General features: G+C 51.4%; 1 protein-coding gene across 4 annotated transcripts in view; it reads right to left on the reverse strand.

Moving 5' to 3' along the window:
* The window catches only part of ACTN1 (actinin alpha 1), a 95,733-nt gene that overhangs the window by 16,897 nt on the left and 60,435 nt on the right, over positions 1-18,401 (reverse strand). For all 4 annotated transcript variants that reach the window (XM_078448098.2, XM_078448097.2, XM_078448096.2 and 1 more), the window contains exons 4-9: positions 16,473-16,559; positions 14,050-14,137; positions 13,457-13,535; positions 9,416-9,497; positions 7,442-7,527; positions 236-328 (exon numbers count right to left, since the gene is read on the reverse strand). In XM_078448098.2, coding sequence (XP_078304224.1) covers positions 236-328; positions 7,442-7,527; positions 9,416-9,497; positions 13,457-13,535; positions 14,050-14,137; positions 16,473-16,559 — 515 coding nt within the window. The remainder of the gene's footprint in view (positions 1-235; positions 329-7,441; positions 7,528-9,415; positions 9,498-13,456; positions 13,536-14,049; positions 14,138-16,472; positions 16,560-18,401) is intronic.

Here is an 18,401-nt window from a genome sequence, read left to right on the forward strand (position 1 = left end):
CCCGGGCTCCCTGTTTGTTGGCAAGAAACACAGCCTACAACTCGGCTTTCTGGAGCCTAGAGATGAGCCCCACCTCTGCCCTGGGTCAGCTGTGCTGGGACCAAGGACTACACCCAGCCTGGGATGGTACCCCAGGGATGGGTCTGGAGGTACAGGCTCTGGGGCTCCCTCTTCTCCCGGGGTGGGGTAGCAGAGCCCTGCCGGAGCCAGCTGGGGGAACTCAAGAGGTACCCACATCGCTGGCCAGCTTCTCATAGTCTTCCATAAGCTGCTCGTTCTCCTGGTTGACGGCCAACACCTTGCAGATGCGATTGGCTGCTGTCTCCGCCTGGCAACAAGAAAGGGCGTGGGTGTCACGGTCAGCCCTGGGCAGCAGGAGCTCCCGCCCTGCAGCTCTACCGGCAGGAAGTCAGCCCCTGAGGCTTTCAGTCCACATCCTCCTCCTCATCCTCTGCCAGCCCATGCCGGGTCCCACAGGTCAAGTGAGCCCGAAGAGAGATATTGGTGGCTGAACCGGGGCCCTTGGAGAAGGACCAGAGTTTGAGGCCAACCATGCACGTTGGGAAGTAACTAACGTGATGACTGATACAGTCAAAACGGTCAGCTCAGGTAAAGAGGGCAGAAAAATTCATGCCAAGCCTACAATCCCAAGTGGAGGCCCTGGGGTCCCCAAGGCTCAGGCTCTCAGGTTGGATTTGCCAGGATCTTAGGAGATGCAGGAATTCAAACCTGGGAGTCCAGAATAAGGTGCTGACTGAGAAACAAAGGGGCCTACAGAATCTGCTCCTGGCTCAAAGCCCAAAGAACATTAGAGAAGACTCAGGGACCCCTACTGCATGAAGGGCAAGACATCAGGATCAAGCCAGCATGCACAGAATGTCCAGAAAGCTGGGCACTGGCACCTCTGGGAAAGTGGAGGCCTCATGCTGAGTGAGTGCCGGGCAAACAGACACAGGACACAGGTTTTGGCAACAAGAGGACTGAAAGGAAATCAGATGCAAAGGCCCTGAAACTCCAGGAACACCATCTTCTTGGGCCATGGAAGGCACCATGGACTTACTACCAGCAAGGGCCAGGTGGTCCTAAATCACCAGGAGCTCAGGTAACCTTTAAATTCATGTTTTCTTGTGTACATCATAACCCAACTCCAAGGGGAGGGGAACTCAAAGCCTTTTTGGGGTCCTGGGATAGAAAAGACAGCCTGGGAGTAGGAGCAGAGAATGCCTATTAGAGAAGGGTGAGCCTACAGATGACAAGGGTTTAGGGGATAGAAAGATGGGACCTCACAACTGGTTGATAAACAAGGCAAAATGGGTTTTGACAGCAGCAAGATAAACTGAGGCTAGGCATGAAGAAGAACTTCCTGAGAATGAGGGTGCTTTGAACTGAGAAGGAGTAATTAAAATGTAAATGTTTTTTCTTTGCAAAACTTTTCAAATAGTATACACAGCCACCAAATCCTGTGATTGGGAGTGGCTGCTGGGATGGGGGGTTGCAGAATGAGGTCAGCATAAAGGTCTTTTCAAGCTCAAAGTCAGGAGATCACACCCCCCCACCCCAGGCAAGGTGTTAGAGCAGGTAGGCCTCCACCGGGCAACTGGGAATGGCTAGAGGGCCTCCAAGATGGGCACTTTGAGTCTTGGGTCTCAAGAAACTGAGGCAAGGAGTCACATCCTTAGACCTTCACCCCCCTGCCCTCTGACCTAACTCTGCCCTGGAGATGCCATGACCATTTCTTCCATGGAGCTCTTGATTGATTGTCCTTCCTCTTAAGAACCAACAAGTAACCACAAGGAATACCAAAAGGTGACAAGGAGAGAAATTCTTTCCTGGAGACTGTGCCAGAAGACGTGGGGCCCTTGGAAAGAGCAAGGTCATGGGAAACATGCCAATGTGCCCCATGAAGAGGGCTGGGGGTAGCAATCTGCCTGAAGCGACCAGGGCCACTTCCCGTGAAGGCCGGGGAAGGGGACACAGGGGCCAGTGGTCTCTGTGCTGACATAAGCTATGCCCAGCATGCTGACCAAGTGGGTAAGAATCAGAGGTGGCCACGCATCATAGGCAAGAAGCGGCTGCCACCGTGATGTCTCATGGATAAAGCCCTCCTTGGCCTCGTTACCCCCGACGCATCTTGAAATCCTGGGCTCAGTGGTCATAAGCTTTGACTTGTGTGTCAGTCGGTCAAACTGGCAGACTGAGTGAGGCCTGCGTTCATGGGATTTTAGGAGATAATCCATTGAGCCTCAGGAGCCTCGCCCATCCGCAGAGCCTGTTGACGGACTGTTCTAGGATCAACAGAGGCTCCTTTTGGATGCCGTCTGGGGGACGTTCCCAAGTGGGCCACCTGGGGACTTTTTGCAGAGACCCACCTCTTTCCCAAGCTTGCGGCTCAGCCTGCCCCACTCCTAGGTGGCTTCACCAGCAGAGACTGAGAAAACCACTCATTATAACCAGGAAAACTGTCTTTGGAAAGAAAGCACGGGCATCATGGAACAAGAGAGCTTTCTTTAAGAGAGCTGTCTGCAAACTCCATCTGGATTGCCTCTGCCCTCGAGGGACACCCCAGCTTCCACGGTTACCTTTAGGAAGGAAGCAGACTCCTGGAACCCAGATTTGACGTTAGGGGAAAAAAGAAAAAAAAAAAAAAAGGTAGAAACCTCAAGACCTTGACCCATCTCTTTCACTCACTGCTTAACTCCCTCCCCCAGGCTGGCAGTCTCACCCTTTACAAGGTCCCTTTACAAAGAAGGGTTCAGTCATCCACCACCACCAGCCCAGGAGGTCACAGAGACCACGCAGGAAAGACCAATGTGGTAAGGCCTGAAGGACATAATCCCTGGGGTGGAAGGCAAGCGGGACTCTTGAGCGTGGTACCCAGGCTTACCCTAGCATCCCACTTTCTAGTTTTCTAGAAACTGTTTCTTCCGTGGCCACAAGAACGCCATCACCATGAGGGATTGAGGAGAGAGGTACTTAGCACCACCAGCTCCTAAAGAGACTGCCCAAAGGAGAGATTTGTTCTAGGGGAGGAAAAATTCATTCTCTGAGAAAAACAGAAATTGAAACGCCATCAGAAAAACAACCGTAGGAGAGTCCTGGCCTCGGGCAGTTCCCGCAAGAGGAGATGGGCTGTTCCAGAACCCAAGAAGCAAAACCAGAGTGCCCCGGCCTTTCTGATGTTGGCAGAATTTGCACAAGGGGTGGAAGCGTAAATATCGTAAATGGGCTGAGAAAATATTCTGTAACACTAGGCAAAAGGATTACTTCTAAACACACACACAAAAAAGGGAGACTTCTAGAAATCTGCATTTGCCTTCCCTTGGTTTATATTTTCATGACTTACTTTAAGTTATATTATTATACAGCTTAACACAGAACAATCTGTTTGGCTTTATATTAGTAACTTTTTTTTTAAGTTATGGACTCTTATTCCTGGAGTACTAATAACTTAGCTATCCCAACTGAAACTCTGCTATCCCAGAGCCACACTGCTGTGCTAACACGCAGCATCGAACTCGCTGGTACAAGGTAGTTAATTAAGGTAACATCTAACACCCAAATGTGGCCAAATGACGCACAATGGCTCTGCCACCCACAAGCCACAGATTCACATGAATGCCACAAAAATGTCATCTGTGACCTTTTTAGTCGAGAATTTCCCAAATCTATCTAGAATTGCCCATTTCCTTCCTCCCACAGCCTAGCCTCTCCCTGTGCCTAAGTCAGCACCCAGCCCCAGTACCCCTGCCAGCCAGGCCCGCAGGCAAAGGCACGCAGCCTGCTCCCCGTCTCTGGTTCCCCCTGTGCTCCTCACCCCAGGCAGAGGACCAGGGCTAACTCACTGTCCCCTCACAGGCTGACCTGTGACATCTCGAAGCTGTCACACAAGCTGTGACCGCCTTCCTGATCTTTGCCGCACTTTCACTTGAGGACCCCTACTCCACCCTTAAGACCCCCAAGACCAGGTGCCTCCTGTTCAAGAAAGCCTCCGTGTGTGCAGCCCCGTAGCCCTCCCCCCCTGCCCGTCCCCTGCTCAGGCCCACAGCACAGCAGGCACTGACTAGACCGCAGCCATTGTTGGCTTCCAGGTTTCAGGGTTTCCCCGGATGGACCATAATCCTTCAAGGGCACAAATGGCTGTTTCCTTCCCTTAGGAGATTCACGATGTGACAAAAGCAAGCAAGGGGCCAAACGAAGAGATGCAAACGTCACCATCTACTCCTGAAAGCATCCAGAAACACCTGCAGCAGATCTAGCCTGTGCTTTAAATGGCTGTTTCTCCAACATTCCCAATAGACCGTGAACTTTAAGGCACAAACTACATAAACAAAAATCTGCTGCTTTCTGTTGATTCTAAATCGACACGGGGGACGAGGAGGGCAAAGGAAAACTGAGAAAGAGTCAGAACCCAAACCAACATGTCAAACAGAAGTTGGTCCTCACCTGACGAGGAAAACCAACGACGCGCCCCTGTCTAGGTGTGTGGACGGCCACACGCGCGCGCACACGCGTGCACACGTGTGCATGCATGTGTGTACCATCGTATGGTGCATGCATGTATGTGCTGAGCATGGGTTTCAGAATATGGCCCCCCACTGGCATCAGACACAGAGACAGCCAAGACACGAGGAGTGTGTGAGTCGGAATGAATCGTCCTTCTTCCAAGGAGAGGAGGGAGCTTCCCCTCCCCCTGGTCTGCTTGGCTCTAAGCAGTTGCCTGAATCCTTAGAAGTGGTTACGGGCAACTCTAGGAGAGGCCGCCGACCCAGGACATGAGATGAACGCCACCGCCCCCCCGCCCCCAGCCTGACACTGGTGACCTTGTCCTCGAATGTGGACAAAAGGAGTGTGAAATGGTTGCAACAAGGATGAGAGGGAGGGAAGAGGGGCGTGGGGAGAGGTGGTATGAGATCTGGGAGGGAGAAAAGCAGGCTGCTAATGCACACGCACATACGCACACGCACGTGCACACACTCTCGCACACGCACACACTCCCGTCCGAGCATTATCATCAGCCAGGACACAGGGAAGGCCAGTGTCGGCAGGCGTGAAGCCCAGGAGAGGACCCCTGGAGGGGCAGGGGACAGAGAGGAGGAGATGGAAAACCCCAGAGCAGAGAGCAGTCTAGCTACAGAGGCGGGCAAGCAGGCCCTCTGTGGTTATCAGGGCTGGGGGGGCCCACCAAGGAAGGGGACAGATGCTGCTCACAACCTGGCTGACAGGTGGGGGCTCAGAGGGGCCAGAAGAAGTTGACGAGAGAGCAGCAGCAGAGATGGGACAGAGGGAAACAGGAGGAAGCAAGAGGCAGGCCAGAGAGGGGGTTGGAGGGGGCTGGGGATCCTGGGAGGGCCAGGACACCTGTGAGTCATGGAAGCCTCCACGAGGGGCAGCTCTCCTGTCTCAGTGCCAGTGAGGCCTGCAAGGAAGGTGAGGAGGGTTCTGGTGCCCGTCCAGCCAGGGGACGGGGTTGCTACAAGCCCACGTGCCTCTGTGTAACTTTTTAAAGGCACCTCTTCCCAAGGCATTCCTATTGGAAAACTGTCATACTGATCTGTTAGAGAATATTTTTACTGCTATCTGCAGGATTCCTTCTGTAACAAATATCCAAATCTCCATGGTCTATGGTGCACACATGGCAGGCTTGTGGAGTGCGCAACCTGCACCACGTCCATGGCAGGCCTGGTTGGGAAGGGCTCTGAGCCTCTGGCCTGGACACCAGGGAGAAGGCAGGAAGGCTTCTCCCTGCCCTGTCTGCTGGGTAATTTGAAAGGATGGTTGTGACTGAGCGGGAAGGAGAGAAAATGAAGGGGTCCTGAATGTTTAAGGGAATAGTTAGGAAGCATAGCCCAGAGCCATATCGCTTGGGATAAGGGCTCTTGACTCAGGGTCCAGGGAAGGAGCTGAGACCACGAGCTTCTTTCCCATCTGTGACCTCCACTAAGCCCAGTGTGCATGGTCAGAGACACAAGGGGCCATCCAGAGGCTGGGGCTCTCTGGCGTCTTCAACCGGCCAAGGTTCAGAGAGCACCCTGCCCTCCTACAAGAGGAGGAGGGGCTGCAGCCCCACGGACTGCTGCTGGAGCATCCAGGGAGGAAGGAAGAGGTGGGCGGAGGGCGGCAGGGAGAGCGGTCGAGGCCGAGGGAGAGCTCACCTTCTGCGCACCCAAGAAGGCGTGGCAGTGACATGAAACATTAGGTCACATGGCCTTCCCATCCTTAGCGTGCCTACACATCTGCACAGAGAAGGAGAAGAGGTTGAGAGGAGAAAGGGAGCAGCGGCACAGAATAAACCCAAACAGCCATGGTGGACAGGGAGAATGCAAGACAGACGCACAGACAGCAGATGAGGGAACGGGCAGAGAGAGACGAAATGAGATGGTGGGAGGAGAGAAGGGTGAGGAGGTGGGGGGCACAGGCTGAGACAGGAAAGGGAGAGAGAGAGCAGAGGGGAAGGCTGGGCAGAGGTGGGAGGGGGGAGCGCCCCCATCATGCATTTGGAGACAGGTCACTCAGACTCCATGCGGAGGGTGGGAAATTGGCCTGAGCACATCCAACCTGATGTGACAGGTCCACGGCTCGACACCGTGAAGGCCCAGCCTGTGGTCCTGTCAACCTGCATGTTGTGTTTCCAGGGTCCTGCCTGTGAGTGGGGTCTGGGAGAGAGGCTTCTGCTGCCTGAGCTAAGCCTGGTAACAAAAATATTCAGCGCTCTTTAGTTGTGGTACCCTTGTACAGTGTGCAACCCGCACAACTGGACTTTAAACTCAGGCCTCCCTGAGCAAAACTGGGCCGGGACATTTGAAGGGGCTCACAGCGGCCCACCTCCTCCCATCCCCCTCCAAGGGGCTGTGCTTATGTCTGTAAATACAGCATGCAGAGTGACCCCACATGTGGGTCCCCGGCAGGATACAGAAGGCATCAGGGCCCGAAAACAAAGCTGTGGACAGATTTGCTACATCATGCCCATGAGTGGGAGAAAGGTGGGGGCTTCACGACACCTTTGCAAAACAGGTCAGTGAGGACAGGAGACGCCTCCCTAATGGAAGCCCGGCTGCTGTGTTAAAATGCCTGTGGCTTCAACAAAGGTGGGCGCGGAGGGACTGCTGCCTACTGCAGCTTCCAGGAGTCCAGAACCCCCAGGCTGATTCCACACATGCAGCTCTTCCTGCTCAAGCCAGCCCTCTGGGCCCCAGAAGGCGAGCTCGAGCCCAGTCCTCTCAGAGACTGCAGGGGAAGAGAAGAGGAACAGAGGGGCAGGGCGGGAGAGGAGCCGAGCGAGAGCAGCACGCCGCGTTGGCACCGGGAGCTAACTCTACCAGAGAGACGCGCCATCCAGACCCTGCTGCCAGGGAGAGGCGGGGGGGGGCGGGGGCGCATGGTTTGGGTCCCGGCCCGAGGTGTGCTGCGCAAGGAAGGAGGGGAAGGGGGGGGGGGCGGGTACCTTCTGGGCTCCAGAGAAGGCATGGTAGAAGCTGGACACGTAAGTCATGATGGCTTTCTCATCCGGTCGGGCGGTTCCGACGATGTCTGTCAAGAAAAATCTGGAGTTAAAAGCCAGCTGGCGAACACATGATGCACTTCCTGATGTGATGCGGAAAGAAGCTTGCAGAACCACCAAGTCTTCTGGCCCACAGGCTGAGCCTGAATCTCACCAGCTTCTGGACTCAGCTTCCTTCCGCTTACAGGAACATGAGAGGTAGAGGGAGGAGAGAAACAGTGACCCAAGGAAGCAAACAACAAACCCAGAATGAGGAACATTCCATGAGCAGCTGGCCCCGTCTGTGCAACAAGTTCCATGGCAGGAATAAAAAAGGGATGAAGGAAGGAGGGAAGTACTACAGATTGGAAAAGACATAAGAAATAGAACTAAACGCCATGTGCAGACCTTAACTGGATCCTGGTTAAAACAAACCAACTCTAGGGGCGCCTGGGTGGCTCAGTCGGTTAAGCGTCCGACTTCGGCTCAGGTCATGATCTCACGGTCCATGAGTTTGAGCCCTGCATCTGGCTCCGTGCTGACAGTGTGGAGCCTGCTTCGAATTCTCTCTCTCTCCCTCTCTCTCTGTCCCTCTTGCACTCTCTCTCTCTCAAAATAAATAAAAACTTGAAATTAAAAAAAGGAGTTGGACACTTAACCAACTGAGCCACCCAGGTGCCCTACATAAATATGATTTTTAAGGGAATTCTAAAGTATGTTTTATTTAAAATGAATTCTAAAGTATGTTTTATTTAAAATGAATTCTAAAGTATGTTTTATTTAAAATGCTGCTTAAAAAAAAACTAAGGGGTGCCCGGGTGGCTCAGTAGCTTAAGCATCTGACTTTAGCTCAGGTCATGATCTCACTGTTCAGGAGTTCAAGCCCCACGTCGGGCTCTGTGCTGACAGCTCAGAGCCTGGAGCCTGCTTCAGATTCTGTGTCTCCCTCTCTCGCTGCCCTGCTTGTGCTGTGTCTCTCTCTCTCAAAAATTAAAAAAAAATAAAAAATAAAATAATAAAACTCTAAAAAGAAACAGTCGGAGAAATTTGATTTTGAATTAGGCAGTCAATATATATCAAGGATTTACAGTCGCCTTCCTAGGCATGACATTTGTTTTATGGTTACGTAAGAATATTTTGAAGGTATGTGGTGGTGAAATGCTGTGATGTCTGGGATTTATTTGGTAATCTTCCAATGAAGAAAACAAAAGGGAAAAAAAGTGACAAAATCTAATTGTTTTATCTATATGCTGGGTAAATGGAAGTTCCTACACTATCCCCCTGCTTTTGCATATATTTGAAAACGGCCCCAGACACACATTGTCACAAACTATCACCTCTCCCTCCCATTCTCCTAAGGGCCCATTCATTCATCTTTCTAAAAAGTCACTTGTTTTTCTATAAATGCCAGTTGTCCCCTCCATTTCCCCTACCAGTTGGGTATGGATATAGACCCCAAACTCCTAACCACCCCATGAAGGACTCATCACCCAGAGCTCTCATGTGTATACATGTGTATACGATGCACTTGTTAAGAGATCTCTCTTTGCTTTTCCCCTGTTAATCCGTCTTTTGCCAGTCTAGTGTGCAGGATCCCAGCTGGACAGCCTAAGAGGGTAAGGGGAAAGATTTTTTCCCTTGGCTACAACAACAGAGGAAAGCGGTGCCCCACCCCAGCACCCTCTACCTCAAGTCCAAGACAGAGATGAGAACCATCTTTAGGCAGCTGATGCAGAAACGGCCTCAAAGCCCTTCTCAGCACCAGCTAGCCTCCCCTCCAAACCCCAGGGAAACGAGGAATCCCCGGCGGCAGGTGACCCCCAGGCTCCCCAGATGAGGTCCCAGAGACCAGACCTCTTCTCTTCCCACCTCAGGCTGCTGGGCCCCACCCTTCCCGGGTGAGAAAAGGGCCAGAGGCACAGACAGAGACGCCTTTACCTTCAGCGTCCAGCATCTTGGGGATGTCCAGGTACTTCTCTGCCACATCAAAGGCTGTGTTCAGATTTGTGAGTGGGTCGTCCTAGAGGGAGAAGAGGATGAAGGCATGTGAGAGGCCCAAGAAGTCACTGGTTACCCCCATGCAGGTGACCAAAGACTGGGGGGCAGAGGGGACTTCTGCAGTCCTCTCTCCCCCAAGGTGTGGTCCTCAAGGTGTAGCTCTGTGTGTACAAGGCTCGCTTCACCTCCGGGGCTTGTTGTGTGGGCGGTTAAAATGCCATCTTTCCCCCTCAAGCCTCAGTTTGTCAGAAACGGGATGGAGAATACTGGCCTACAGCCCAAGAAAGAACTGCTAGGAACTACACGCTGCGAGCAGAGCACTGGCCTGGGCATCGTCCTTCTTGGCTCCTGGCTTCAGTTCTGCCACCAGCCGGCGGGACTGGTACGTAACCCGACCTCAGCTTCCCCAGCTGTTTTTCAAGAGCTGGACTAGGTTCCCTCAAGCCCCTCTGGTGCTCACATTCCACAAAATCTGAGGGCACCTTCGCACAGCCACAACCTTTGACTATTCTGGCTTCTGCCGCCACATCCAGAAAACTCAACTGGGGACTGGCGAGGACGTGGAGAAATCAGAACCCGTGGGCACTGCTGGTGGGAATATATAATGGTGCGGCCCCTGTGGAACACAGTGTCCTCCAGAAGTGAAGCACAGGGTTCCTTGTAACCCAGCAGGCCCACTTCTGGGCATATCTCCCCAAGAATTGAAAGCGGGGACTCAAGCAGATGTGCGTACCCCCGGATTCACAGCAGCATTATTCACAAGAGCTAAACGGTGGAAATAACACAAAAGCCCACTGGCACATGAAGAGATAAACCAACTGTGCGATCCATACAACGGACTCTTACTCCGCCTGAAAAAGGAAGGAAGGAAATTCTGACACACGGCACAAGCAGGATGAACCTTGAACACATCGCGCTAAATGAAATGAGCCAGACACAAATATCGTACGATGCCACTTACACGAGGCATCTAGAGTCAGATTCATAGAGTCAGAAGGTAGAGGCTGGGGGAGGGGAGAGTGATGGTTTAGCGGGTTCCGAGTTGGAGTTGTGCAAGATGCAGAGAGCCCTGGAGGCGGAGGGTGATGGCGGCACAGTCAGGTGAATGCACTGTCACTACCCCATACGCCTCGACGCAGTTAAAGCTTTTAGATTATACGTGTTCTGCGTTTTTACGTATGTTACGTTTTATGTTATATACATTTTACCACAGTTAAAAGAATTTTTTTTTGACGTGGGAAAACACACAACCCAGTGATGGGAGTTCCTTGCTGACCCTCCCCCCTCCACGTCTCAGTGCCCCCTGGTTTTGTCAGCCCGGGACCCCGTTTCCCCATTTGCTACGATGAGAATCACAAAGTTACAAAGAAATCAATACATTCCCTCCGGATACTTTCAGGAAGAAACTGCTTAAAATAGAGAAGGTGGAGTCCTTCTGGGAAAGCTTCTGACAGCTTCCAGAATGATTTAAAAACCACTGCCAAGCAGTGAAAGTCACTTCCGTCCAGGGCCTCAAGCAGTCCTGCACACCCGCCTGCCCCACTCGATTCCCAGGGACCGCCAGGCCCCCGTGCCCACCTAAGGCCACAGCAGGAAGAGCTTCCCAGTCAAGAGCCCATGGCTCTCCCCTGTGTCCCAATGCCAGCTGGCTCTGGCAACCTGTGTTTTCTGGAAAGCATCCACACTTCAGTGGGAGCAGGTCTGTGCTAGGATTTGGGCTGGATTTTACTGATGCTGCTGAATTAAGGAGAGGGGAGACACAGTGAAACAGGGAGAAAAGAAAAGACACACGGGGGTGGGTGGCTGGTTAGGTATCAGACCAAGGCCCCTAGACCCTCACCTCTGGAATGGCTGAGGCTCCTGGAGTCTGTGGAATGGGGGAAGTGACTATAGAGTCACAGCCAGCAGGACCCCACTTTGTATGGGGTGGCCAACAGCTCTGGATTAAGTGGCTGTCACCCCACGCTTGTCACCAAAGCACCCCATGCATGCTTGTCACCAAAGCACATCAGGCAAACAGTAAGGAGGTATGTGATGATGCCTCTTTTTTTTACTTTTTTTTTTTTTTTTACGTTTATTTATTTTTGAGACAGAGAGAGACAGAGCATGAATGGGGGAGGGTCAGAGAGAGAGGGAGACACAGAATCTGAAACAGGCTCCAGGCTCTGAGCAGTCAGCACAGAGCCCGACGCAGGGCTCGAACTCACGGACCGCGAGATCGTGACCTGAGCCGAAGTCGGACGCTTCACTGACTGAGCCACCCAGGCGCCCCGATGATGCCTCTTAAAAATATTTTTTTTAACATTCATTCACTGAGAGACAGAGATAGAGCACGAGTCGGGGTGGGGCAGAGAGAGAGAGAGAGAGAGAGAGAGAGAGAGAGAGAGGCACAGAGCCCAATGTGGAGCTCGAGCTCACCAACTGTGAGATGATGACCTGAGCCAAAGTTGGACACTTAACCGACTGAGCCACCCAGGCGCCCCAGTACGTGAGGGTGCCACTTAAAGCAAAAAATCACTGCTTCTAGGGTTTCTCGCCTCAGCTCTGTTTGATGTGGCCACACAGCGTTCAGGTAAGTTAGGGGGTTCTCAACCTGATTTTCTTCCTTGCAAGGCAGCTGACTTAGAGTGCAGGGACCCTCCTACCCATTAAGAGGGTAGCTGTCCAAAGCCACGTGCAGGAGCGGGGAGGCTTTCTCTCCTTCAGCAGGTGGGCCAAGACCCCAGCCTCAGGCTTTGGCCCGACTTAGAGAAACTGGAGGGGGTGGGAGTCTGCTCCTTTCCTCCCCGACACCCTGGAAACGGAGGGCTTGACACCGTCATGGAGTTCCCAGAGCAGCTCCCGTACCGGCAACATCCAGCCTTGCTTCTGGGGGCACAGGCCAGATGGGGGTCTTCACGGAACACTGTGCTCTCCAAGTGTCAAGGTCAAGTGGAGAAATACAAGAAGAGCCATTCCTAGCAGCTGCCTTTGTCAAGAGATTCACACACATGGACAGGTGACATTCTAACCCAAGGTCTAGATCATCAACTGGGGGTGTGGGGAGGGCTCCAGGGGTGGCCTCTTGGTGCTGGGATGGGCTGAGAGGGAAGCTGGTGAGTGAGGTCAGAGGGGTCCCAGACAGGCCTCTCCAAGGTCTTGGCCAGCCCAGACACCAGAACCACCTCGAGGTTAGAAACACAGCTCCCACGCCCTGGTCTGCTCCACAACACATACGTGTGCTCAGGAAAATCCACCAGCTTCATGTCAAGACCCTAAGTGAAATCAAGAAGCAGCTAAAGAAAATCCCCCACCCATGGGGCACCTGGGTGGCTCCGTCAGTTGAGCGTCCAACTCTTGGTTTCGGCTCAGGTCATGATCTCATGGTTCGTGGGTTCAAGTCCCGAGTCAGGCTCTGCACTGTCAGTGCAGAGGAATTCTCTCTCTCTCTCTCTCTCTCTCTTTCTCTGCCCTTCCCCTGCTCGTGCTCTCTCTCTTTCTCTCAAAATAAATAGAGTTTAAAAAAAAGAAAAAAAGAAAATCGTCCAGCCAAACGTCAACAGTGACAGGAACCTGCGGGGACCGTCCAACAGCAACTCTTGGACACGGACGGGGGTAAAGGCCTCTAAGAATATGCAAACAGCTTAAATTTAAGATATTATATCCACTTTGCAAAACCCAGAAAATAGAAGGGGGAGATGCCGATTAGTGTTCCAATACCCCAGCAAAAGGCTGCAGGGGTTCGGACATTCTGTGAGCTGTTCGGGTCAGCAAGTACATGCGTGCTGTGCACAGAGGGTACCCCGGCGGCCCTCACAGGGAAGGTGTTTTTCTCTTTCTCTTGTAGGCTATCTCCTGGACTAGTCTAAGGAGACCAACCGCCCCCCTTACCATGGCCATGGACCCTCAGAATAAGGGCCCAGTCCTGCACTTCACCCCCACCCCCTGGCAGGGACCCAGCAAGAGGGCTCTGGCACCGAGAAGTCAGGGAAGCACACATACCTTCCGCAGCTTCCCATAGTCAATTAGCTCAGGCCGGTGTCGGTGGATCAAGGCACAGAAGCCGAGGCCGTCCTTCCAGCTGCCCAAGGGAGAGAGAAGGGTGGGGGGCAAGCTGGTGAGTAGGGCCGGGCTCTAAGGGTAAATCTCTAAACAAGGACATGGGGGGTCCCCTCCCTTTTACCAGAGGTGAACCCACAGTGCTTCGGAGCAGAAGTGAGAAGACAGGATGGGAAGGCACACTCCTTCTGGCCACAATCCCAGGCTCTGGGGTCAAGATTCTGTGGGGCGCGGGACGTTCCCACACCTGTCATATCCAACTATCCTCTCCGCCAAGGTCTTTGTCCCTCCTGCTCTGTTCCAGTGCCCTAGGCTGGAACCTACAGGACACGCTCCTTGGGGAGCTCTCCAGCAGCTGGGGCGTCGACCCAAAGTGCGTACAAGCAGCCACATCAAAGGGTTTGCGGCACACCCTGAGATAGCAGCTTCTTCCCCAAGGACCCCTGCTCTGTTCTGGAGCTGAGGCTAACCCAGCCAAAGGGGCCTGGGGGAGCAGCTGATGCTCTGCAAGAGCCCCTCCGCCCCTGGCCACTCACCTTATGTGGAAGTTCTGGATGTTGACGTTTTTGTAAGGGGCGGTCTTTCTCTGACACCACAAGAGCAGCCCCTCCTTCGCGGAAGTCTCTGTGAGGAGGGAGATGAAGGACAGAGAGGTCAGCGGGCTGGCTTGGTGGAGGGAGGGGTGTTGGTTCATGGGGAGGCCCCACCATGACCCCAGGGTCCGTACAAAGACCCCCTAGATGGCAACCCTGCTGCTTCCAGGCCATCAAGTCTATTTCCTTGACAAAGTCTGAGTAGCTATTTGAGAAACAAAGAAGCAAACTAGGCAGCTTTTCAGGGCTGGCCACGTTCCACATTCAAACACTGAGACAATGACCTTTCAAACTTTCAGGTCTCCCCCATCATTCCCTGTTATTCAAAGACATGGGAGCATTACAAAATCAATCAGCAAGCTGTATCAGGTCTATGTTTGATTGGTCTATGAAATCTGAAGTCCCAGAATCTCCAGACAGGGGTACATAGTACATAGGCCATGCAGAGTACACACAGCTATACGGGGCAAAAGCATTAGGATCATCTAAAACATAAAGTTGCCTTGTATTTAATGCACGGATTGACACCACTGCTGCACGTGTGAAGCAGACAGGTGCCTGTAAGATAAAGCAGGCAGGTATCTGAGGGGACCGCAGGAGCTCCCAACACAGAAGGGCTGCAAACGACACTGCCCCCACGTGTTCACATCTGTGAATTGCAGATACAGCACCCAGCAAAGAGGGTTCATGAATGATCTCCTTTCCTTTCAATTCACAAAATGGACTTTAAAATGACATTAAATGACTCCTGCAAAGATAATATTTCAAGCACACAATTAAAAAATCAGCAAAGCTAATGCTTCTACTCAGCTCCAGCTTTTCATCAGCTATATTACAAGATTAAAACAACGACAATTTAACCAGAGCTGACAAGGTCAGCCCCAAAGAATTAAACTAATCAGGGCGCCTGGATGGCTCAGTCAGTAAAGCATCTGACTTCCGCTCAGGTCATGCATGGTCTCGTGGTTTATGAGTTTGAGCCCCGTGTCAGGGTCTTTGTTGACAGCTCAGAGCCTGGAGCCTGCTTCAGATGCTGTGTCTTCCTCTCTCTCTGCCCCTCCCCTACTCGTGCTATGTCTCTATCTCTCTCAAAAATAAATAAATACTTAAAAAAAATCAAACTTATCAAGAAGGCAACTTGAAAATGGATTTATATCCATCATTACTAAAAAGAACCATGTTCGAAGTGACTATTGTGGACACATTTTTAGCCACTTCAGCCCTAAATACCAAGTATCTATAAATCAAACTTAGACCTTCATATGGCTGTATCATCATGTGTCAAACCAAGATTTCTATAAGCAAACAATTTAATCCACATTATTCTCATTAAAAAAATTACTTTGAATAAAAATCTTTATAAGATTCCTGGGCCATAGAGGCACCTGGGCGGCTCAGTTGGTTAAGCATCCAACTTGTGGTCTTGGCTCAGGTCATGATCTCACAGTTTGTGGGTTTGAGCCCCACAACGGGCTCTGTGCTGTGAGTGTGGAGCCTTCTTGGGATTCTCTCTCTCTCTCCCTCCCTCTCTACTCTTCCCCTGCTTGTGATCTCTCTCTCAAAAATAAATAAAGATTAAAAAAAAAAAAGATTCCTGGCTGATAAAATGAATTTAAATTATAAATTTTAAAGTGTATTTTTTTTAGTGATCTCTACACCCAATGTGGGGCTCAAACTCACAACCCCAGGATAAGAGTCACATGTTCCAATGACTGAGCCAGTCAGGCGCCCCATGAATAAAAAATATTTAAAAAATATTATCTCCGTGTCATCTTTTTGAAATTTGTTTTGGTATAGGTTTCATAATATGAATTCCAATACACAAATATAACTTATTACAAAATGAATACACGCATATCAGATATAAAGCTCAGAAACTGCTGGAGTGTGGAAAACCAAAAGTTCAGAGTTCCCAGCCCCAAACTATGGTGGCCTCTTAAAGATCTGCGAAGTGGCCACCAGAGGGTGCTGTGGGAGCAAAGTGGAGGACCTGGGGTCAACTCAGAATCCCAAGACACTCCCTCCACGCTGCTATCTCCCTACCTTTTTGGACTTAACAGCCCACAAACCAGGTGGGGTTTCCAGTTCCCCAGAGCAACCTCAGGCAGGCTTAGCGTCAGGGGGATTCCCCAGGGGCCAACATACCAGTGGAAACCAGAACCCCAATCAGTTCTTATTTCTCTACAGACTAGGAGGGAGGGCAGATAACAGCAAAGGGTCAGAAGCCCAAGATGTGGCCCATGATTAAGCCCCCATTGCCAGGGGTCAGGGAGTTCTCCAGGCTGAGTCCAGGAAAGAAGATGTGATGGCAAGGGCAGGGGAGTGGAGGGGGCTCAGGGACTAATGGAACAGAGCAGAAGACCCACCTTCCACAGAGATGTCCTGGATGGCGAAGCGGAGGATGATGGTCCAGATCATGCCCAGGGTCATTTTCACGTTCCCATCCACGATTTCTACAGAAATGGCATCAGGACATGTTAGGATGGCTCTTGGCAGGGACAGAGTTAAAATTCCCGGAGTGCCCACATCCATGGGTGTACCATGTAGTAAATCAAGGACCACACAGCTCCACTTCTAGGGAAAAGTGGGTATGGGTTTTTAAAGTACAACCAGGTACCACAGGTGACAGGAGAGAAATCTATTTGGAGGTGACCCTGAGCACAAGGCAGGTGTGATCAATTCCAATGGGGTACATTTGGGAAGGCAAGAAAGAAGGGACACGGTGTCTTCACCAGCCTGACAGAGAAAAGGGAGATGTTTCTAAATCATCGCAAATGTTCTGGCAATTCTGTGAGTCAGGGAAGTCTGGGCGATCACAGCTCTCAAAATAGCCACCCACACCCAAAAAGCCAGTGTCCACATCAAAAGGTAATCAACCCAACAAACATAGATCCCTAACCCTCACCTGCTTCCAGACCAGGAGACAGTAACCCGGCCCCATGGCAAGGTACTCTCAGCTAAGAGTTTGGCATCCAAAGAATATCTATTTTTTTTTTTTTTTTCCAACCTGAAAAGCTAACTGTAGGACAAACCTACCAGAACCATGAGAAGGAGTAAGTTCCAGGAACTCCCGATATCCTGAGCCCATGTCCACTAGGGTCTGCTTCCCACAAACCCCTTAAACAAGAGTAGATTCCATTAAGGAGATGACATTCTAAGATTCTAACATCTTATCCCCTCCAAAGTGAGGGCAAAACTGCATGCTGCCATGTGACCAAGAAGGTACAGAGCAGTGTTGCTGCTCCCTGGCGGGGGGCGGGAGGTGGGGGGTAACTCTGTGGAGCCTGCATGGGGGGTGGGGTCTAGAAGGAACAGTGTCCACGTCAGACAGGGGACAGGATGTAACCCTTCCTGCTAACGACGGCTTTAAATGCCCTTCCCAGAGCCCCAGATACCCGCGGGACACAGACCCGAGTCGGAGGACCTGGGTTAGAGACAGACAACTGAGTAGCATACCACCATCTTCTTTAACAGGTAAGAGAACCAGCCAGCTCTTTGCAGAGCATGCTGGGGGGGGGGGGGGGGGGGGCGGGGAGTAGAGGCAGTTAATCAGTCAGGAGTCAGTTCATAAAAATTTGGTTTTTTAAAAATGCCTTTTCACTAGTGACTTCCAATGGTTTCGTATCTGTAAACTTTAAAGAGTTTATACAGGGAGAGCACCTGGGGGGCTCAGTCGGTTGAACGTCCGACTTTGGCTCAGGTCATCATCTCCCGGTTTGTGAGTTCGAGCCCCACATCGGGCTCTGTGCTGACAGCACGGAGCCCACTTTGGAGCCTCTGTCTCCCTCTCTCTCTGCCCATCCCCTGCTTGCGCTATCTCAAAAATAAATAAAACATTACAAATAAATTTAAAAATTTTTTTAATTTAAAAAATAAAAGAGTTTATATAAATTGATAAGGAAAAAATCTAAATTCACAATAGGCAAAAAACATGAATAAATACTTCACAAAATATGAAATATAACCAATTTATAACCATGTTCCTTCTCCCTGTAATTAAAGAAGATAACGTTTGGGGCGCCTGGGTGGCGCAGTCGGTTAAGCGTCCGACTTCAGCTCAGGTCACGATCTCACGGTCCGTGAGTTCGAGCCCCGCGTCAGGCTCTGAGCTGATGGCTCGGAGCCTGGAGCCTGTTTCCGATTTTGTGTCTCCCTCTCTCTCTGCCCCTCCCCCGTTCATGCTCTGTCTCTCTCTGTCCCAAAAATAAATAAAAAACGTTGAAAAAAAAATTAAAAAAAAAAAAAAGAAGATAACGTTTTCCCAGCTACTAAATTAGCAAAGTTAAAAAACAAGG

This window comes from Panthera onca, chromosome B3 (genome assembly GCF_046562875.1).
Source record: "Panthera onca isolate mPanOnc1 chromosome B3, mPanOnc1 haplotype 2, whole genome shotgun sequence".
Classification (NCBI taxonomy): domain Eukaryota; kingdom Metazoa; phylum Chordata; class Mammalia; order Carnivora; family Felidae; genus Panthera; species Panthera onca.